General features: G+C 41.3%; 1 protein-coding gene and 1 pseudogene across 1 annotated transcript; one reads left to right on the top strand and one right to left on the bottom strand.

Moving 5' to 3' along the window:
• Positions 1-6,751: 6,751 nt before the first annotated feature.
• On the top strand, positions 6,752-23,226 carry LOC145803971 (phosphatidylinositol 4-kinase gamma 4 pseudogene; annotated as a pseudogene).
• On the bottom strand, positions 15,228-22,905 carry LOC114295498 (protein MAINTENANCE OF MERISTEMS-like). Its single transcript, XM_082897713.1, has 6 exons — positions 18,772-22,905; positions 17,236-17,901; positions 16,824-16,985; positions 16,183-16,737; positions 15,997-16,095; positions 15,228-15,701 (listed from the first exon to the last, which is right to left on the bottom strand). The coding sequence occupies exons 1-6, from the start codon at positions 18,997-18,999 to the stop codon at positions 15,405-15,407; spliced, it is 2,007 nt and encodes a 668-aa protein (XP_082753839.1). The 5' UTR covers positions 19,000-22,905; the 3' UTR covers positions 15,228-15,404.

Genomic DNA, 23,226 nt, shown 5'->3' with positions numbered 1-23,226 from the left:
CTTACTCTATTACCATTCAAACTCATAGCATAAGCTATCTCCTTGAAGAGTTTGTAACAATTTAATTGATCAATGGTTTAATTCTTTAAAGTTAATTTTTCTTTTAGATAGAGAAACATTAATCAGAGTTAATTATATAAAATTGTAGGCTACTTTTTGAGTGAATTAACAAATAGAAAAGATGCAAAACTTTGACCATTCTTTAATGTTAAATTTTCTTTTAGATAGAGAAACATTAAAACAGAGTTAATTGTATGAAATTGTAAGCCATTTTTGTTGTTTTTAAGATGATTTGTTGTTTTTTCTTTCCTAAGATTTAATAGAGATAGAATAGGAGAAAGAAAAAGAAATTCTGGAATTTTGTTACCTAAACAGGAGAGTTTGGAAGTGGTTAACAACCTAGAATACAAATTTCAAACAAATTATGAATAAGAACTTAGAATACATAACACTGCTGGAGACAAAAGACAAATTAGTATCTTCCATAAATTGAGATTTAAGATTGATTACATATAAGAGACTTTCTTTTCTCATCTAAGAGGTGAAAACATCATGAAGCATGTGAATGAAAACAACTACTTCACAACACACAATTTGGTGTCAAACCAATCAAATGAACCCCAATAGGTTAAGGCCAAGTTTGGCATATTACAAAAAAGTCAAAAAGTCAAAAAGTCAAAAAGTTACTCAAAAAGTTAAAAAGTTAACACTATTCATCAAAAGTCAACAATTACGGCTGCACAACTCTCAATCTTAATTTTTCCCTACAAATCAATTTTTACAATTTTTTACTACATATTTTTCCATAAAAAGTGAAAAAATTAACCCAAACATCCATATTTTCTTCCTCAATTTTTTAGTCCAAAAAGACAAAAAGTGCACTTATTTAGGACACCCCAAACAACCCCTAATTTGTGTATAAAACTACACCACAACACATACTTTGGTGTGTACACTAAGTCTTCAGTACAGAACTTTTTAATCTTTGTTGTATGAGAACAATGCTACTGAAAGAATGTTTGTTGTACAGTACTTTGGTGTGTACAGAACTTTGGTGTGTACACTAAGTCTTCCATTTGTATTTATGATTTGCTATTTAATGTCTTCAGTACAGAACAATGCTGCTGAAAGAATGCTTTGCTATTTATGGTTTATTTAATTAATGTTTGTCTTGACTGTTTTTATGGAACTTAGTAATTTTTCTTTTAGGCAATGGCTTTGTAACCATTCCCTTTCTTTTTATCACATTCAGGGTCCTACAAACTGCTTATTTAATCTAATTTCTGAAGGTTCTGCCAGTCCAACAACCCCTACCCTTTCAGCTGCTGCTGTTCTTCCATCATTGCAATGCATTTTGCAGCAAAACAATATGCAAAGGGTATGCATCTAATCACATTGAGGGTCCTACAAATTGAGGGTTTTGAAAGGTTTAGTCACATTTAGTTTTTTTTATTTCCCTCTTTTATTGCATGTTGATATGCTTTGTTCAATTTTACGAATTTTAATAATGGGTTAAAGTTAATTCCATCTTTGTTCAATTAAGAGGTTTTTTTTTTTTTTTTTTTGGGTAGCAGAAACTGATAAAAGAAAAAAAAAATTAATTATTATTTTAGTTCCTCTGCAATTGAATTTAGTATTTTTTTTTTTTTTGGTGGTCAATTGATCTTACATAGATCAAGATAATTACATTAAATTAGATAATCATTTAAACTCCAACAAAGCTAATACCAACAATCATTACGAAGAAGATTAAACTGGACAATGAAAGTCCAAATTAGACCATAATAGGAAATAAATGAACAACTAAATAAAGGCCTCAAATAATAGGGAGTAAATAATCAATCTTTGCCAATGACAAGTATTGACCCTCTAATCTCTCAGTTGAGATTGTACAAGGTGGCAAATTGACTTGATTGAATTTGAGCCCCTATTGTTCATCTTAACCTCTAGAATGAGCATGTTTCATGTTATGTGGATGAGGGTATTATGATTAATGACCTTTTTCTTGAGCCAATAACACAGTTTTTCTTATTTGTGATGATTAAGAAATTTTCACAAGTTGTGATAAGAAAATGATATGTTTTTCAATCTGTTTGGTTTAAGGGAAATAGGTATTGAATCGCTAATATGGATTACAAGCTTGGAATATCATTCATCGTTATTATTATTTTTTTCCCTCTGATACATTTACCTGTGGCAAATTTACCTCTGAGCTATAATATTATTGATCTGGTTGGTTAATTCAGTTCTTTCTTTAAATATAACAGGTATTGTAGGTATGAAAGTGCTAAACCCTTATGGCCTATGTCCAGTGGCCAGCCATCCAAGATTCCTAAATGCAATTACTGTGGTGGCCCTCGAGGGTTTGAATTCAGGGTATGAAATAATGTTCCTTCAATTTTTTATTTTTGTGTCATTGCTGCAGTCTTTCAATTTAATCTGTAGCACCATGTATGTGCCTATTTATCTAAAATTTGATCTTCCATTGAAACCTTTGGTTTATGTTTGGATTTGGTCATTCCAGATTTTGCCACAGTTGCTTTATTACTTTGGTGTGAAAAATGGTGTGGATTCTCTTGATTGGGCAACTATTGTTGTCTATACATGTGAAATGTTATATACATGTATAATCATTATCCTTCAAAAATTCTGAAATGGGTTTCATTTAAAAAAAATTATTGATTGATCGTTTTTCCAACTTAAAAACAATGTTATAAAGGAAATTGGAAAAAGCAAAAATAGGCAAAAATGATCTCTCTTTATAAGACCTATGTTATCCTTCCTCTCAAGTGGTGTCTACACCTGCAATTTAGTTGATAGGAAATAGGTATTGAATCGCTAATATGGATTACAAGCTTCCTTAATTTCCTAATAATCATGCAAATTTTGCTTAGGCACGTAATGACACCTAAATTGTTATCTTGCTCTAAGCACACTAAACATCAGTGGACTAGCTTTAAAGTGTTCCACCGATGGTATAAAATATGTAGATCTGTACATAAATATTTCTGTGCATCAGCATTACTATGTGTGTGTTGTATGCCACATAAAATTTGTTTGCGTCACGTATATATCTACCTTTGCATGTCTATAGTTTATGTTTCGGGTGTGTAAGGTGTTGGACTTGGAACATTTCTAATTTAATAACTGGCCAATTCACATCTTGGAATATCATTCATCGTTATTATTATTTTTTTCCCTCTGATACATTTACCTATGGCAAAATTTACCTCTGAGCTATAATATTATTGATATGAGCTATAAGAAAATGATATGTTTTTCAATCTGTGGCAATAACAATCATTGGGTTGTTTTATTTATTCATTGGGTTATTTATTCATTGGGTTCCATTGGGTTGTTTTATCATGAAACCATCTTCAATTCTTCAAAATTCATATAGGTTTATTCTTCAACATCACTTGCTCTCAACTGTTTGTTTCACTGGAACACAAATTTCAAAGGTTGAATTTTTTTGGGGTTTTCAATTTCCTATGTTTAGGTGAGGTTGAATCTTTATATATCTTAAACTGAAGTTATACATACCCTTTTTTGAATTTTAATTTTAAAGTTTCTGTTCTTAGCTTTTCAATTTTGATATTCTCAAATGGTTATTATTATTATTATTATTATTATTATTATTATTATTATTATTATTATTATTATTTTGTATTCTATGTTCAGATAAGTTTGATTCTTGATTTCATTTCAGGTAATTTTAATGAGTGCTGTTTTGAATGCCAATCACATTTGATTTCAAAAGTTGTTAAAGCAGTTCTCTCTCTCTCACATTTGTGTTAAGTGGCTCACTTGCTCTTCAAAATTCATTGGGTTGTTTTATTTATTCAAGGGGTTATTTATTCATTGGGTTCCATTGGGTTGTTTTATCATGAAACCATCTTCAATTCTTCAAAATTCATAGAGGTTTGTTCTTCAACATCACTTGCTCTCAACTGTTTGTTTCACTGGAACACAAATTTCAAAGGTTGAATTTTTTTGGGGTTTTCAATTTCCTATGTTTAGGTGAGGTTTAATCTTTATATATCTTAAACTGAAGTTATACATACCCTTTTTGAATTTTAATTTTAAAGTTTCTATTCTCAAATGGTTTTTATTATTATTACTATTCTCAAATGGTTATTATTATTATTATTATTATTATTATTATTATTATTATTATTATTATTATTATTATTATTATTATTTTGTATTCTATGTTCAGATAAGTTTGATTCTTGATTTCATTTTAGGTAATTTTAATGAGTGCTGTTTTGAATGCCAATCACATTTGATTTCAAAAGCTGTTAAAGCAGTTCTGTGTTTGCATGTTTCTCTATGCTTCTAACTTTTTCTTTTTATTTGGAGCTTTGATATGCTCTTTCCTTTTCTTGCATTATTAATTTTCTGAATCTGTTGGGTTAAGATTCTAAGAATTTTTTGAACTCTTAATCGTTAGGTGTTTGTTCCATTGGGTTGTTTTATTTATTCATTGGGTTCCATTGGGTTGTTTTATCAAGTGGCTCACTTGCTCTTCAAAATTCATTGGGTTGTTTTATTTATTCATTGGGTTCCATTGGGTTGTTTTATCATGAAACCATCTTCAATTCTTCAAAATTCATAGAGGTTTGTTCTTCAACATCACTTGCTCTCAACTGCTTGTTTCACTGGAACACAAATTTCAAAGGTTGAATATTTTTTGGGTTTTCAATTTCCTATGTTTAGGTGAGGTTGAATCTTTATATATCTTAAACTGAACTTATACATACCCTTTTTGAATTTTAATTTTAAAGTTTTTGTTCTTAGTTTTTCAATTTTGATATTCTCAAATGGTTTTTATTATTATATAGATTATTATTATTATTTTGTATTCTATGTTCAGATAAGTTTGATTCTTGATTTCATTTCAGGTAATTTTAATGAGTGCTGTTTTGAATGCCAATCACATTTGATTTCACAAGCTGTTAAAGCAATTCTGTGTTTGCGTGTTTCTCTATGCTTCATACTTTTTCTTTTTATTTGGAGCTTTGATATGCTCTTTCCTTTTCTTGCATTATTAATTTCTGAATCTGTTGGGTTCCATTGTATTCAAAGTTAGATTTTTTTGTAATGGAAAAGTATTTGTAGAGACTGAGATTTGCAATAAGAAATTGCAAGTTTTCGTTGTTTCGATGAATAGATTGAACGGGGAGATCCCAGTGAGCATATCAAATTGCAATGCCCTTAAAATCTTGGATTTGGGGTTTAACAGTCTAAATGGGAGTATTCCAATTGAGGTTGTGGGTTTGAAGAGACTTTTGGTTTTTCAATTGGGGAATAATTCGGTTGATGGAACTGTTCCAGCAGGGTTTTGGTTTTTTATTTATTTTTATTATTTTTATTATTTTTTTATGGTTAATTGATGGAATGCTTTCAATATATTTCAAGGAGGAATTTAAGGATGAGGAGATGGTTGATGTGAAGTCATTACACATCCGAAACTTTCTCTGAAGTTGAGTTTGTTGATTATAACTGTTAGGATACTCATATCCAGCAATTGTTTGAAGAAAAGAGATTATAATTGTTCAGGTATTTGTTAAAATAAAGGGAAATACTGGATTAATGTTTTGGTCATTTGTATGTGTCTGGTCTAACTTATCTTTAGCTCCTTGAATACTGATTGGTTGGCGATCTCCAATCACAGTGAGATTTGAAATTGTAGTTAAAGTGCTGCCTCTTTTGTTTTCAATGGCCAACTTTTGTTTTAAGCTTATGCTATATTACATAAGGATTTTGAAGTTGTCTTCTTTAATTGAAATTCATTAATTACCTAGGGACCTGTCTTAAAAAGAGATGTAATCCTAGATTTAATAGTAAACCACTTGATTATCTTTTCGTCTATTGTTATTGGTCGGTTTCCAAACAAAAGAAATTTAAAAACTATGCCAATATACTGTAAGAATGTGATGGATCGCAGCCCTCTAAATCTCCATTTTACCAAATTTTCACAAAATTTTAAAAAAAGGTAAATTATAAATATGCCCCTGATGTTTGTAAAATATTCTCTCTATGAGAGCTTGCATTTTAAGATTAGTATCCAAAGTTTGGTAATGAGGTGCGGTGTTGCCTTTGAGTCAAATTTGGTTCTAGATCATGACACAATGCAATTATACAATTGGATTTGTTATTTTTATAACTGCATTTTAATCTTAATATTATTTACACCGTGCCTTCAGGCACGGGCATACGCTAGTCCTTTTACAATATTGAATGATAATTCCATTTGTAATGTATTTTTATTATTTTTTTATGTTGTGTTTTGAAACATGAATTTAGATAGAAATTTGAAAAATAAAAGCAAAAGGTAAGGGAAATCTAAATGACATATAAGCTAATTTTTACCTTAAATGACATATAAGGTGAGGGAAATCTAAATGACAAAAGGTAAGGGAAATCTCTTAACCTAAAAGAAAAAGAAAAAAATAGAAACTAATTTAATACATCGTAATCACGAAACCCTATAAATATGGAAGGTAAGGGAAATCTAAATGACAAAAGGTAAGGGAAATCTCTTACCTAAAAGAAAAAGAAAAAAATAGAAACTAATTTAATACATCGTAATTACGAAATCCTATAAATATGGATGGTCAACATTTGATGGGTTAGATAGAGGGGACTATCCAATTAGGTCTTCAGAAGGTAAGGTGGAGCATATTTTATGGTTGATGCATTGGGGAAAAAGTATATATCTGTTTTTAAGTCAATAGATGAGGAGCCTATGGCTGTGAACAACCTGATTGTTAATCGGAATATTGAAATACCTTTGCTCCTTGAGAATTTTCTTAACTCAACATTTGATGGGTTAGATAGAGGGAACTATCCAATTAGGTCTTCAGAAGGTACAGGTGGAGCATATTTTATGCTTGACGCATTGGGGAAAAAGTATATATCTGTTTTTAAGCCAGTAGATGAGGAGCCTATGGCTGTGAACAACCCTCGAGGGCTGCCTATTTCAGTGGATGGAGAAGGACTAAAGAAGCGAACAAGAGTCGGGGAAGGTGCATTGAGGGAAGTTACTGCCTACATTTTAGATCATCCAAAGAACGGGCGCCTGTAGACACCCCATTTTTGACCGTCCTCAAGACTTGGACGTCACCGTTTGAACACTCGGTGATCATCCATGTTTGTGTTCGTTTGGAGTTCCCGGAGGTCTCGGCTACGCGCCTTGCCTCAAGATCTCCGAACTCGACCGTTTAGTGTCTGGTTTTGCACCAAACACTTGTGTTTTGCCTTGGAGGAGCAGGGAATGCCTTGTGAGGCATCCCCACACACCATCGGCCATGGCTAGAGGCCACCGGCTGGTTTTTGCTTCCATCGGCAATGTATATTGCCGGTCGGCACTATTTGTTGCCGGTCGGCACTCAATTTTGCCAAAATGGCATCTTTGGCCGGCCGACTACTGTGCATCTACTTTTGCAAATATTTTAAGACAGCTGTCTTGCCTTTGGCTCCCCTCCATACACGTGTATGGAGGGATCTCCCTCTTTAGAAGCTTGTCTTGTAAGCTTTACAAGACAATAAACTCTATAAAGAGAGGTTTTCTCTCTTGTGGCAAGGGTTAGACACTTTAGACACTTTAGATATTTTTAGACAGCCATTTTAGGGTTTTGAGTTCTAGGGTTAGAATCCATACACTTTCTATCTCTATATCTCCCTCTTGTGTGTGTTTAAGTGTGTTTGTGTCTTACTATTGCACACAAACACATAGTGTTTCACCTTCACTTAGATACTGAGGTTCTAAGAGGTTGGTTTTGAAGTTTTGGAGCTGTTTTCAACCTAGAAGGGGCTGTCGGAGCATCATTGTTGAAGGGGTCTTCAAGGGTAAGAAACTAGTCCATATATCCCCCATTTTTGCATTGTATTTTTACCTATCTTAAAATCGTTTTTGAGCTTAGTGTATAATACAAAAAAGTTCTATTTTTAGACCCTCTAAATTGTTTATTAAGAGTGTTTTGTGGTTTGGAGGTGTTTGATCCCTCTTAAGCCTTGAAAGGCCTCATTTTGTGCTATTTTGTATAAGTTTCGAGACTGGTGTTTGGGCCTCTTCACCACTGAAATCTTGAGGGATTTCAGTGGTGAAGATGGTGCCTTGAAGTCTCCAAAAGGGGAGGGCCATCCCCTCTCCTTGTTGTCCTTGAAATGGACCATTTTTGGCCTCTTGAGGGAGCATCTAGCTAAGCTTCATGTTGACCATGCCTTGGCTGTTTTTTGTGCCTATTATTTCATAATATGCCTCTGTTTATTGTTGGTTTTGGTACACCATGCATGCTTAGCATACCTACCATGTAATGCCTTGTTCTTGCCTTAATATGCCTTAGGTTGTTAGCCCTTGTTCAAGCATGTTTTAGGCTTAGTCTTGTGAAGCTTTTGTGCATATTTTGCCATGTTTAAGGTCTGTCCATAGTTGTTTGGGTCGGATTTGGCATGCTTAGTATAGCCCCTTTGTATTCGAGCTTGTATGCTTCAAGTATGTGAATGTATAGCATGACATTTTTGCATTGATTTGGTGATTTGGAACCGTCCACCATGTCATTTCAGTCCCATTTGCATGCCTATATGTTTACCTTGGACGCATCTTTAATGCTTTGAAAGCTTGTGTAGCATGCTCCATGTTTTGGCATTTGTGCATGCCTTTGAATTTGAGCCACTTAGATGCCATCTAAGAATCCCCTTTGCATGGTCTAGGTCTATCTTGAACCTATTTTAAGTCCTCTTAGCCTTGTGAGGCTTGGTTGGCTTAGTCATGGTTCAAGTCCCTTGGACTTGCTTCAAGTACCTTTGACTTGCTTCAAGTACTTGGGCCATTCATTGCATGCTTGGTCTATTTTGTTTGCTTGGTTTGACACCATCTTAGCATGATTTTCAGAGCTTATGTGGCATGCTAATTGTCCATGATATCCCTTTTCAAGTGTGCTTGAGAATCCCTCTTTTGTGCCTAAGTGTTGGCCCTTTAACATGTGCATGTGTGTATGTGTTTTGGTCCTTTATTTTGGTCACTTTGGCCACTGTTTTAGGCCTATTTGGAGTTGCCTAAATCATGTATAAGTCCATCTTTTCATCCATTTGCATTGTCTCATGTTTGCTTGTATGCTTGCATAAGTGTCTTGCCATGCCATGTTGCATCCTTAGCTTGCATGCCTAGGTTGCATTGCATCTTGCATGCATGCCTTGTTCCTTGAATTGGTGATAGGAATTGGGCCTTGGATTGTTTGTTTTGGTTTGCATTTCATTTGACATGAAAATTGCACACTTGACTCTTTGGGCCATCATGCATGGAAATGCGTGATTGGTGGTTCGAGAATCGAGACACATGTCCTTTTGAGTCACAAGCATGATAGAGGACATGATTGGTGCATATATGCCTTGAATTGTATTGACATGCTCTACCTTGCCCTCTGTTGCTGTCAATTGCAGATTCTGCAGGAACACTCTGCCGACCGGCAGTGTCAAGTGCCGACCGGCAATCATTTCTCTGCCGATAGCTTCACCAATGGCCGGTGGCCACATAACACTGCCAGTGATAGTCCCATTCAGCCGGTGATGTCTCCTAGCATCCAAGGAAGCAGTACTGAGGTTTTGACAGCCTCCAGAGGAGTAAAGGAAGGAAAACAGAGGCAGCATATGCATGGCGGTGCATTTCCGAGCAGGACCGAGCATGCATTGCATCTGGCTCTCCTCCCGAGGCGGTTTACTGCTTTTCCTAGATTAGTTAATTTGCTTAGCTAATTAGGCAATTTGTAATATTTAATTAGCTTGTGTAGTTAATTAATTTGTATTATTTATCTGGACCCTCCGAGCGAGGGCAAATCTGCATTTGTACTTCAATTCCAAATTGAATGCGTGCATCAATTGACCGCATTTCACATGCCATTTTTAGGTTAGCCGAGCCTATCTAATTGCATCCTGTATGTGTTGCATTAGTCAACCTGACATGAACTAGGATCACGCATGTTTGCTAACTAGTTTATTATTTTGGCACGGAGTACGATGTAAGTATTTATGTTTTAGCATCTCGCATGCGTGTGAATGTTAACATGATAATATGCTTACCATGTGGCTAGATGCTTATGTGTTATAAATTGTTTGAATGCCTGTGGGTGAAGGTTGGATTGTTTGAGTTGGAAAAACTCGTTGAAATCCGTATTTTAGCCTACTTGCGAGTAGCAAATTCCAAAGTACTTTTTAAGACAAACGGATATGCAATGCTTATTTCCAAATTAGGCAATCTAGTCTATACTTGTTTGCTGCGCGCATAACATAGTAACGCTAGGCTAATAATTGGTTTAAGAACACATAACGTTTTCAAAAACGGATATCATGGTTAGTAGAGGCCGATCTTCGGATCGGGCGAGAGGGGTGCTCATAGCTGACCTTCCCCGATCGTACCCTAGCTCCCGAGCCGAGACAACTCCGGTGATGACGGACATGTGGCCTTTGGCACCGAGTCAGGGTTTCCTAAATTCCCCCATAAAAAATATTTAGGTGGCGACTCTATATCTGGCGAAGCAGTCCATGTTTGGCACTTCTCTTTCAAAAAATCTGTTTTTTTTTTCTCAAAACGATTTGCCAGATTTGGACTCTTTGGTTCAGATTAAGAACCGTGAAACAAAATCGAGTCCGAACTGTAGCGAGGGCCCCCGGCGGACTTGTTACAGTTTCTGGCGACTCCGCTGGGGATTTTAGAGAGCTTGACTCGAACTCGTGATATCTTGTTTTGATTTCGCTTACGTGTTTCTTTGCATTGCATGTGCATTGGTGCGCCTAGGAACACAGTGTTTGCCATCTGCCATTCCTGAACGGTTTGCCGGAGGTTTGTTTTGTTAAGGCATGACCATAAGGCTGACCGGTTATGGGCTCTGACAGTATGGGAACACAAACCCCGGTTTTACCGGGGCACCCTTTTTCGACCATTCAACCTAGTGCATATTCGGATCCATAGTGACCATTCCAAGCTAGGACATGTTACTTACCCGATATTAGGTTGTTTGAAAACCGCTGTGTGCGTAGCGAAACCCTAGCTCCTGACAAAATAGGACAGGGAAACCCTACCCCAATATAGGGGTGTTTTGGCTCTCTTTACTTGCTATGTGCTTGTAGAATGTATCTCTACAGGAAAGTACATACCAGTTTGCAAGTTTGAGTATTGGGCCCGAGGGCACCAATATCAGTGTTGTTGGAAATCAGTTATCTGCGGGTATCAGTTCAGTTTTGGGGATAGTGATTCTGGGGAACAGTTATCAGTAGTGGAGTACAGTTATTCGGCTACACCTGTGTTTGATCCGTTTGGGGCTGAAATGCTGTTTGTTTTTCCCTTCAGGTTTCAGAGGGTCGGAGAGTTGATACAAAATAGCCAGTGTTCCCCCTTGCCGAGGCAGGACTTATGACGACGCAGAATTCCAAAGAGTTCGTGGTTATGACGACTGCATTAGATCAAAGGATCACTCTGCAAAGTGAGACCAACATTGATATGCCACATCCACCCAGGTCGCCTGTTGTGCACCCGGTCTGGGCCCCCCAGTTGTATCAGGCTCGTGAGCCCACTACCTTTGAACTAATGGGGATGATAGGTGATCTCCAGAGGTCTGTGGCGGATCTCGCCTACGGAATGTCAGCTTCACCTCCAGCTGCACCATATGCCGGGAGTTTTGTACCCCAGGAACCCCCGCTGTTGGGGCGAATTGTGATCGAACTTAGCCAACCGGAGATGGCCTCCAGCTATGGTAATGATATATCAGCACCAACCCAGACCCTCGATCAGGCTGAGGCCAGAGGAAAAGACAAAGCAAAGGTAGACGCCGATCCCATCGAACAACTGCTGTGGGCAGTTAAGGCTTTGAAAGCCGGGGGGATGAACAAGCAACAGATATCCGCAGCTGTGGCAAAAACTGTGGAGGATGCTTTCCCCACTCCACCTGAGGGTAGTTCAAGTCAGTCAGAAAATCAGGATAGGTCCCGTCATGCCAGAACAGTTCCTCCTATTCCCGCCCCTGCACCCGGGAAAGATCAGAAAGCTAAGGTGGCGCCTGCCGACCCTTTCGCCTGTGCGGCTAGTAAGAGCGCTCAGACTCCGAAGTACCTACTCCGGGGGCGCAGGGCCTTTCATGCTCTCTACATGCCTCTGTCCAAGGCACTTCAGATCCTTGCCGAGAAGGGGCACCTTAAACCCTTGGAGCCTCGTCCTCTCCCAAAGAATCTCCCTGTCACGCATGATGCTGCCCAATACTGTGCGTACCACCAGCAGACAGGTCATCCAACCGACAATTGCTCCCGCCTCCGTCATGAGGTGCAAGATTTGATTGACAACGAGGTTATCCTCCCGCCGACCTCAGCCAAGTCCGTTACTACCCAGTTATTGGATTTTGAGGATACAGATACTGCGAGTATGTAATCAGAAAGTGAACCACCTGCGGACGGCATTCGGTATATTTTTGGATGTGGCGTCTGCCACGTATTTTGAGCATCGGTGAACACTAGCTTTGTAAATTCTGGCTTGGGTATCGAGTCAGTCTTTTGTTTTGAGTCTGTCTCTTTGTCTTGAGTCAGTCTTTTTGCTTAAGGGTCTGTCTTGTTGTATCGAGTCAGTCCCCTTTGTATAGAATACCAGGTGATTCCGGGGTTGTTGCCTCGAACACCGTTTTGTCTTGTAATTACCTGTTTTTTTTTTTTGAGTCTGTTTCTGCCGAGGGGCCAGTTATACCAACAAATCTGAATGAAACAGCTGTGGTTATCTCATTTTCACGCTTGCTTCCAGTATAAGTTAATTGTGCCAGAGGACTTGAATGGACTGACAGTACATCTCGCCTGCTCTCCTGCGCGCCAAGCTCATTGCATTGACCTAAGTTTTTCAAAGCTGTTTTTGAACATTGTGATGAAAACGAAGAGGAAGGAATTCCTCGGGTTTTTGCAAAAATTTGATCATTTGAGAGAAAGAGAAGCATGTTAAGCCTTTAATGAATGAAACCATGCTTGTCAGTGTGAGTACTGAGAAGGACCCTGGCTTGATCCAGATTGGTTCCACACCATCTTCGGCGCGAGTGATTTGTCGCTTTCTTAAAAACTTTCAAAAACAAATGTTTTACACGGCCCTGTGAAGACCTGTGTGGAACCGCTCTTGAGATTGTGTAGCCTAGGATCGCTCTCAGCCTCAAGATTCAACTCGTCCGTTTCGAACCTTGAACCCGTTCAGCAAGTTCAACGGTCAAACGTCATGCAAGGTCTGTATGGCCAGATCAGAAGCAGCCCTCGAGCAAGAGGCACCAAAGCCGAATCAGAAGGACTAGATCTCACCAGAAGAAGCTCGTGGAGCAGCCATGACGGAGTCTCCTACAAATCATAGCAACAGCCGTTCTCCTAGATACAGAAAGGCTTCAACTCCAGAAACCATTTGACATGGACTTGTTACACTTTTACCCTTTGAGAGGCTCGCTGGGCTGAAAACCCGAAAGGGCGACCCAGGCAAAAGTTAGAGTAAGAGAAAAATACAAAAAAGCAAAAAAGAAGCAAAAAATACAAAGAAAAGAAAAGAAAAAAAAATGCGAAAAAAAAGAAAAGAAAAAGAAATGAACAAAAAAAAATGAAAAGAAGCTCGCAAGGTTGAAAACCCGCATCGGGCACCTTGGCAAAAGTTAGAGCCTGAAAAGTGAAGGTTAAAATACCCGAGTGTACCTTAACCGGAACTACGAAAGGCTTGATTCCCATGTTTGGGATACGTAGGCAACTTCATCATGAAGTCCAGCCCCCAACGCTTTCATAGTGTCTCAGTCCATGCAATGGTTCCGATTTCATCCCAAAGTCTAGTCGCCAACACTTTCCAAGGTGATTGTGTCCATATATCTGTTATAATCGTCTTCGTCATCTCTGTGTCCAAGAGTTCGACCACCACCAGTGAAGACTGTTTGCGGACTGCTGCGGCACCATCCAAACAAGGGGCAACTTTCCGTTGCCACGAGTCGTCGTGAGCCGCCATTCAAACCAGAGGCAACTTTCCTTTGCCACCCACCCCCTTTAAGCTAGGGGCAATTTTCCATTGCCTCTGATCTGAGGTTGCGCATCTCAAAGGGTAAGTTCCATGCTCGTTGAGCATCAGCCGTTTGCAAAAATAGTTTTTGAAAATTTTTACTGAGGTTGACTATTTTCTCGAAAACTATTTCGTTTTCCAAAATTGGACCATTTTCTTGGACCCAAAAAGGAAAATTTTCAGTGCTTACAGCCTGACTTGCATGGTTTTCAAATCAAAAATCGAACAAGTACGTTAATTCGACTCTTATCTTGATCGAAACTATTTTAGTTGAAAACCAAAAAAAAAAAAATGGTCAAAATGATGAACTACGGGCACAGTTGAGTCAGGTGTTCTGTCTTTCCCCCGTCGTCAACGTACTTGCCAGGAGGGCACTCTACCCACCAGAAGAAATAGCTGTGAGCTAAAGGCATTGGGCATGAACTCACACCTTCCTATTCATTCATTAATCACCCTGGGGAAGGACGAAAAATGAGAGAATAAAGAATAGAGAGGTCTAAGTTGAGAGAAAAAGCGAGCCAGAGGGTTTTGAGAGAAAAACCGAGCTTGAGTGCTAGAGTGATGTGAGAATCACAGATAAGAAAAGGGTGGGAAACAATACCCAGAGAAACTGGCTCCTCGTGATCTGAGGTCCCCTGTCTTCGTTGACGAGCCTGTGTGTCGTGTCTTTTGTTTTGTTTACCACAACCTTTGTTTTAGGTCTCTTCCGAGTGTGTCTCGTTGTGTTTAGGTCGTGTACCTCTTTGTTTGAGTCCTCCCCGCTGTGTTCAGTTATAGGCTCGATACCCCGGTTTGAAAAACCCTTATTTAATTTCAAAAATCGTTTATGCTCAGAATGTTGTGCCATTCTCTATATTCGATTGTGTTTCAACTCCAGCTGGTTCCACCTCCGTGGTCCGTCTTGTCAGATTGGGCTGATTGTTCGAGATGTGCTATGCGCAGAATGAACCGAATGCTGTGTTATGGGCTGTATGCAGATTAATCCCCAACAGAGTAAGGGCTGTGTGTCCAGAATCAGGCAGTGGGTTGCTTGGGTTATTTTGCTGTTGGCTGTTTATTTATCTGATTATTCAAGTGTTCAATTTTCAGACAACCAATCAATTTCATCTACATTGAGGTGTAATATGGTGTGATGCGATGCAAAGTATGAAATGTAAAAATATACGAATGTAAACACTTTTTCAGATAAAAAGCCTGTTTCATTTCATCATCTTTTCAAATACACAAGTTTTAGAAAACAAAAACCTGCCTGCGGCAGTACAAAGCATCTAACTACCAAAAAGAGAAAAGTACAAGAAAAAATAATAATAATAAATACAAAAATCTGTATCCACGACGAGCACTCTGGGGGCCATCAGTCTGTCCTAGTCCTCTTCCTGGACGAAGGTCCAGGAGCATCATCAGCATCGTCAGCAGAGCCCGAGCTAGTGCCGCCTCCGGTCTCCTCTTCTGATGACTCCGCCTCCGACTCTGCCTCCGCCTCCGACTCCTCCTCATCGTCATCATCGGGGACTGGAGCTCGCGAGCTACTCCCGATATGAGTGCGCCCTACCTTGGTGCGGGAGAATGCTCTGCCCTCCTCATCTCTCCCTCGGGCGGGGACGGAAGGTCCAGCTGGAGCACCTCCTGCCATAGGAATCTGGAAAGGAGGCTGAAAAAGTACATAAAAGGGAAATGCATCAGAATGCTGTAGACAGTTTATCAGTGCAGAATGCAGTGTATGAGTACAGTGTGTGAATGTCGTGAGCAGTTTATCAGTGCAGAATGCAGTGTATGAGTACAGTGTGTGAATGTCGTGAGCAGTTTATCAGTGTAGAGTACAGTGTAGAATGCAGTGTATGCAGTGTATCAAATACTGTGAGATCAGTGTATCAGGTGTTGTGCCATGCATCAGATTACGTGAATCAGCTTGTGAGTGATTTGAGGCCGTGATCAGAAGAACATACCGGAATGCTGTAGAGGGCCAGGAGGTCAAAGGTCCGCTGAAGCATCCCCATCATAGAGGCATTCATCTCCAATGACTGCCGGGTATATTCAGAAGAAGCCTGCAAAAGTATCAGATACATCAATATTCTGTGGAATATCAAATAAGCTAAAATGAAATGACTGTACAAAAATGCAGTAATACATACCGGAGGCAAGTCGGGGACACCGACAAACTCATGATCAGCTGGCGAAGGGGCGAAGGGGATTTGATAGGTCGCCCCACCCTGCCCTTGGAAAGTCAGTACAGCGGGCAGGGCGGGCCAACCAGCCCCCCGTCCTCCCTGAACTCCGCCCCTGCCCCGGACTCGAGCCCTCCTCGAAGCTCCCGCTCCTGCCCCAACTGCTGGGGCCACGGGCCTGGCTCCCTCAGCTCGATGGCTGCAGCTCAGAGGTCGCATAAGGTACGTCTGCACGTACTCTCTGTAGTCGCCGATGCCTCTGAAGCGGGTCGCCTCCCAGCCGATAGTGTAATCGGCCATCTGCTCGGTGGTGAGCCTCTCAGTCTCCCTCATGTCCGCAGGAGGGTGAACCGGGACTATCTGCTCCGGTAACCCTAGGGTCTGGCGTAGAAAACGCTCACCCAGGTACCAAGCCCGACAGACCGGGCCCTCTAGCAAGATCCGAAAACGCGAGGTCTCCTCAGCACCAGCAAACCGGTCCCGTATCGCCGCCAGCAACGGAGCCCACGACTGCCAAGTGATCTGAAAGTGACATACAGTTTGTTATCTACTGTTTTGAAATATGCAGTGGAAAGGCGAAGCTTAAATAAACTGCAAGTAAAACATACCTCGGCAGGGGTAATGGTGTCGAAGTAGCGGCGAAAGAAGTTGAAAGTCTCTCGCGGCCTCCGGGTGCATCTCCCGTCAAAGCGACGCGAAAACGGGACAACCAGAGGAGTCTCCGTGACCGGTACGGGAGCAAGCCTAGGAAAGTAGGCATAAACCCACAACTGCAAGGTAAATACCAGTGCATTTATCAGATAAAGCAGAATATAGAATAAAGCAAAAATGGCAGAGCCGTGTGTTGTGCAGTGTATTGTGTACAGTGTACAGTGTGAGCAATGTACAGTCAGTGTAAAGCAGAATGTATGTGTGTGCCGTGTGTACAGTATACAGCAAGTACAAAGCAGACTACAGTATGTGCAGTGTACAAAGTACAGAAAATATAGGGCAGAAATGAAAAGCGGAGAAGAAATGTACCTCCCAAGCCCGCCAGTAGCCCCCGAGCAACTGTCCGCTGCCGCGGGAGGCTGAGCTCATGTACCCGTAGAGAGTGGCCAGAGCGGCGCCACCCCAGTCGTAGTGCAAGATGTCCCGGACGTCCACCAGTGCGCTGAGGAGGCAGAGAGGCACGGTGTTCGCCCGGTCGGCGAAGATGGTCGTCCCGAATAAGAACGTGAAGAAGCCGCGTGCGTACCTCTCCACGGCCTCCGGGGTCATCGGGGCTGCATCAACAAGAGTGGGCTGGACCCTAAACTGCACCTCGAACCAGGAGTACCGGACAAAGCCTGGACGAGCGAGAGGTGGCGCCTCACCTAGCAGATGGACCTGAGCGGCAGTCCACTCGTCCATGTCAACATCAAAGGGGATCGGATCACCCCCTACCCCGATGCCTGTGAGCATCGAGAAATCGTAAGGGGTCATCGTCATGTCCCCTGCTGTGGAGAAATGAAATGAATCGGTGGTGTCCCACCACCTCTCCGCCAAAGCGGCGAGGAGAGGTCTGCATGTAGTAAGCCTGGAGAGTCCTCGGCAGAAGGCGCCGAAGCCCGCCCGGTCCACTATGCGACGGACCACGTCAGGAAGCTCGTCATACCACTCCCGAGCGCCAGTGTTTCCATACCCGCGGATGGTATGGGAATCCTCCTGTAAACAGAAAATGACAATTGCAAGACAACATTCAAAATGCAGTTTTAAGAAGCATACAGACGTAATATGCGTGCAAGTTTAGCAGATTTGAACAAATAGCAGGTGCCGGTGTGCTTACAGTGGACTACAGCGTGTGATGCGTCAACGTGTTTGGATGATTCAAAGCAGGTATAGCATGTGTGCAAGTTTGTCAGATTTAAACAAATACCGGGTGCCGGTGTGTTTACAGTGGACTACAGCGTGTGATGCGTCAGCATGTTTGGATGATTCAAAACAGATGTAGCATGCGTGCAAGTTTGTCAGATTTAAACAAATACCGGGTGCCGGTGTGCTTACAGTGGACTACAGCGTGTGATGCGTCAGCGTGTTTGGATGATTCAAAGCAGGTATAGCATGCGTGTGAGTTTGTCAGATTTAAACAAATACCGGGTGCCGGTGTGCTTATAGTGAACTACAGCGTGTGATGCGTCAGCATGTTTGGATGGTTCAAAGCAGGTATAGCATGTGTGCAAGTTTGTCAGATTTAAACAAATACCGGGTGCCGGTGTGCCTACAGTGAACTACAACGTGTGATGCGTCGACGTGTTCGGGTGGTTCAGTACAGTATAGCATGTGTGCATAGTTTGACAGATTCAAGCAAATGCTGGGTACCAGTGTGTATGCAGTGAAATACAGTGTGTTTGGGTGATTCAGGGCTAGTGCAGTGTGTGTGCATGTGTCAGTTTCAAGCAGATATCAGTTGTACGTATGTCTATGATCAACTACGGTATACAGCATATCAGATTTCAGCAGTTAAAGAGCATAAATAAGCTACGACAGTTTTTGTGCCCTACATTGCAGAAAGTAAAGTAGAGGAAAGAGAGTTACCTCGGAAGCGCCGAAGGACAGGTGGGAGGTAGGCTCACGCAGCAATAGCTCGGGTGGCACGTGCCTCTCGAAGCTCCGAAACTGGCGCAGTCCGTCGGGGGGCAGAACATGAATCGCCGGCCGGTAGGTCGCCGGGTCGAACGGGCGCTCGCTCAAAGGAAGAAGCTCGACCCCGGGATCTATCTCGTGATCCGGGGGAGTCCCGCCGCGTGGAATGTCGTCCGCCATGTCGAGAATGATGAGAAAATAGCCGGAGGAAGGAAAACCGGGCTAGAATACAGAAAGTCAACCGAAAAGTCAACTCCCGAGAAGGTCGAAAATGGCCGAAAAGGCCGGGATGTGAAAAGGGCACGGAAATCGAGAGGAAAGCGAGGGGAACAAACCCCGAAAAGGTGGAAACGCTAGCGAGGGGAACAAACCCCGAAAAGGTGGAAACGCCAAACGAGGCACCGAACAAACCCCGGAGGTCTCGGCTACGCGCCTTGCCTCAGGATCTCCGAACTCGACCGTTTAGTGTCTGGTTTTGCACCAAACACTTGTGTTTTGCCTTGGAGGAGCAGGGAATGCCTTGTGAGGCATCCCCACACACCACCGGCCATGGCCAGAGGCCACCGGCTGGTTTTTGCTTCCACCGGCAATGTATATTACCAGTCGGCACTATTTGTTGCCGGTCGGCACTCAATTTTGCCAAAATGGCATCTTTGGTCGGCCGACTACTGTGCATCTGCTTTTGCAGATATTTTAAGACAGATGTCTTGCCTTTGGCTCCCCTCCATACACGTGTATGGAGGGATCTCCCTCTTTAGAAGCTTGTCTTGTAAGCTTTACAAGACAATAAGCTCTATAAAGAGAGGTTTTCTCTCTTGTGGCAAGGGTTAGACACTTTAGACACTTTAGATATTTTTAGACAGCCATTTTAGGGTTTTGAGTTCTAGGGTTAGAATCCATACACTTTCTATCTCTATATCTCCCTCTTGTGTGTGTTTAAGTGTGTTTGTGTCTTACTATTGCACACAAACGCATAGTGTTTCACCTTCACTTAGCTACTGAGGTTCTAAGAGGTTGGTTTTGAAGTTTTGGAGCTGTTTTCAACCTAGAAGGGGCTGTCGAAGCATCATTGTTGAAGGGGTCTTCAAGGGCAAGAAACTAGTCCATATATCCCCCATTTTTGCATTGTATTTTTACCTATCTTAAAATCATTTTTGAGCTTAGTGTATAATACAAAAAAGTTCTGTTTTTAGACCCTCTAAATTGTTTATTAAGAGTGTTTTTTGGTTTGGAGGTGTTTGATCCCTCTTAGGCCTTGAAAGGCCTCATTTTGTGCTATTTTGTATAAGTTTCGAGACTTTGGTGTTTGGGCCTCTTCACCACTGAAATCTTGAGGGATTTCAGTGGTGAAGATGGTGCCTTGAAGTCTCCAAAAGGGGAGGGCCATCCCCTCTCCTTGTTGTCCTTGAAATGGACCATTTTTGGCCTCTTGAGGGAGCATCTAGCTAAGCTTCATGTTGACCATGCCTTGGCTGTTTTTTGTGCCTATTATATCATAATATGCCTCTGTTTATTGTTGGTTTTGGTACACCATGCATGCTTAGCATACCTACCATGTAATGCCTTGTTCTTGCCTTAATATGCCTTAGGTTGTTAGCCCTTGTTCAAGCATGTTTTAGGCTTAGTCTTGTGAAGCTTTTGTGCATATTTTGCCATGTTTAAGGTCTGTCCATAGTTGTTTGGGTCGGATTTGGCATGCTTAGTATAGCCCCTTTGTATTCGAGCTTGTATGCTTCAAGTATGTGAATGTATAGCATGACATTTTTGCATTGATTTGGTGATTTGGAACCGTCCACCATGTCATTTCAGTCCCATTTGCATGCCTATATGTTTACCTTGGACGCATCTTTAATGCTTTGAAAGCTTGTGTAGCATGCTCCATGTTTTAGCATTTGTGCATGCCTTTGAATTTGAGCCACTTAGATGCCATCTAAGAATCCCCTTTGCATGGTCTAGGTCTATCTTGAACCTATTTTAAGTCCTCTTAACCTTGTGAGGCTTGGTTGGCTTAGTCATGGTTCAAGTCCCTTTGACTTGCTTCAAGTACTTGGGCCATTCATTGCATGCTTGGTCTATTTTGTTTGCTTGGTTTGACACCATCTTAGCATGATTTTCAGAGCTTATGTGGCATGCTAATTGTCCATGATATCCCTTTTCAAGTGTGCTTGAGAGTCCCTCTTTTGTGCCTAAGTGTTGGCCCTTTAACATGTGCATGTGTGTATGTGTTTTGGTCCTTTATTTTGGTCACTTTGGCCACTGTTTTAGGCCTATTTGGAGTTGCCTAAATCATGTATAAGTCCATCTTTTCATCCATTTGCATTGTCTCGTGTTTGCTTGTATGCTTGCATAAGTGTCTTGCCATGCCATGTTGCATCCTTAGCTTGCATGCCTAGGTTGCATTGCATCTTGCATGCATGCCTTGTTCCTTGAATTGGTGATAGGAATTGGGCCTTGGATTGTTTGTTTTGGTTTGCATTTCATTTGACATGAAAATTGCACACTTGACTCTTTGGGCCATCATGCATGGAAATGCGTGATTGGTGGTCCGAGAATCGAGACACATGTCCTTTTGAGTCACAAGCATGATAGGGGACATGATTGGTGCATATATGCCTTGAATTGTATTGCCATGCTCTGCCTTGCCCTCTGTTACTGTCAATTGCAGATTCTGCAGGAACACTCTGCCGACCGGCAGTGTCAAGTGCCGACCGGCAATCCTTTCTCTGCCGATAGCTTCACCAATGGCCGGTGGCCACATAACACTGCCGGTGATAGTCCCATTCAGCCGGTGATGTCTCCCAGCATCCAAGGAAGCAGTACTGAGGTTTTGACAGCCTCCAGAGGGGTAAAGGAAGGAAAACAGAGGCAGCCTATGCATGGCGGTGCATTTCCGAGCAGGACCGAGCATGCATTGCATCTGGCTCTCCTCCCGAGGCGGTTTACTGCTTTTCCTAGATTAGTTAATTTGCTTAGCTAATTAGGCAATTTGTAATATTTAATTAGCTTGTGTAGTTAATTAATTTGTATTATTTATCTGGACCCTCCGAGCGAGGGCAAATCTGTAATAAGTGTGGGTGAGTGTGTGAATGTCTTCCAACCCCCATTTCTTTCTTCCCTTTTATTTACCTGCTTATGATGGTAGACTAGGGCATCTTTAAAATTAGCATACCTTATGCTATGCATGCGTGCATTCATGCATTTGTCTTGCATACATCAGGCTCGATACATCACGCTAACTGCATTTGTACTTCAATTCCAAATTGAATACGTGCATCAATTGACCGCATTTCACATGCCATTTTTAGGTTAGCCGAGCCTATCTAATTGCATCATGTATGTGTTGCATTAGTCAACCTGACATGAACTAGGATCACGCATGTTTGCTAACTAGTTTATTATTTTGGCACGGAGTACGATGTAAGTATTTATGCTTTAGCATCTCGCATGCGTGTGAATGTTAACATGATAGTATGCTTACCATGTGGCTAGATGCTTATGTGTTATAAATTGTTTGAATGCCTGTGGGTGAAGGTTGGATTGTTTGAGTTGGAAAAACTCGTTGAAATCCGTATTTTAGCCTACTTGCGAGTAGCAAATTCCAAAGTACTTTTTAAGACAAACGGATATGCAATGCTTATTTCCAAATTAGGCAATCTAGTCTATACTTGTTTGCTGCGCGCATAACATAGTAACGCTAGGCTAATAATTGGTTTAAGAATACATAACGTTTTCAAAAACGGATATCATGGTTAGTAAAGGCCGATCTTCGGATCGGGCGAGAGGGGTGCTCATAGCTGACCTTCCCCGATCGTACCCTGACTCTCGAGCCGAGACAACTCCGGTGATGACGGACATATGGCCTTTGGCACCGAGTCAGGGTTTCCTAAATTCCCCCATAAAAAATATTTAGGTAGCGACTCTATATCTGGCGAAGCAGTCCATGTTTGGCACTTCTCTTTCAAAAAATCTGTTTTTTTTTTCTCAAAACGATTTGCCAGATTTGGACTCTTTGGTTCAGATTAAGAACCGTGAAACAAAATCGAGTTCAAACTGTAGCGAGGGCCCCCCGCGGACTTGTTACAGCGCCGCTTTATTTGTGGGGAGGATAAGGGATTTGCTGGGGTCCCACCTACAATGATGGTCAAGTGCTTGCACAATGGATTTAATCATCCAAATGGTTTAACTGTCAAGATTGGGTCTTTGCAGATGTTCATGGAGAACCATGGAAGTTGTGAGGACATGGGTCCTAGTGCTTTCCCAGTGGAGGAGGTACATAAAATCTCCGTGTTGGATATAAGGATGGCAAATGCAAATAGGCCTGTTGGGAACATTTTGATGAGCAAAGGTGAAGATGGCCGAACTGTGCTGATTCCAATTGATCATGGATATTGCTTTCCTGAGAGCGTG

Source organism: Camellia sinensis, chromosome 12, assembly GCF_055761805.1.
Source record: "Camellia sinensis isolate YWXY chromosome 12, ASM5576180v1, whole genome shotgun sequence".
Taxonomy (NCBI): Eukaryota; Viridiplantae; Streptophyta; class Magnoliopsida; order Ericales; family Theaceae; genus Camellia; species Camellia sinensis.
The sequence above is the reverse complement of the archived record's forward strand: the minus strand, read 5'-3'. Positions and strand labels throughout refer to the sequence as shown.

Bases quoted from the DNA above. Each gene is read 5' to 3' on its own strand.
- LOC114295498 (XM_082897713.1), bottom strand. From the start codon at position 18,999: ATGGCGGACGACATTCCACGCGGCGGGACTCCCCCGGATCACGAGATA. The intron at 16,986-17,235 runs GTACATTTCTTC...TTTACCTTGCAG, and splicing joins GCTACTGGCGGGCTTGGGAG to TTGTGGGTTTATGCCTACTT. The intron at 15,702-15,996 runs GTATGTTCTTCT...GTACTTTTTCAG, and splicing joins TGGCCCTCTACAGCATTCCG to CCTCCTTTCCAGATTCCTAT.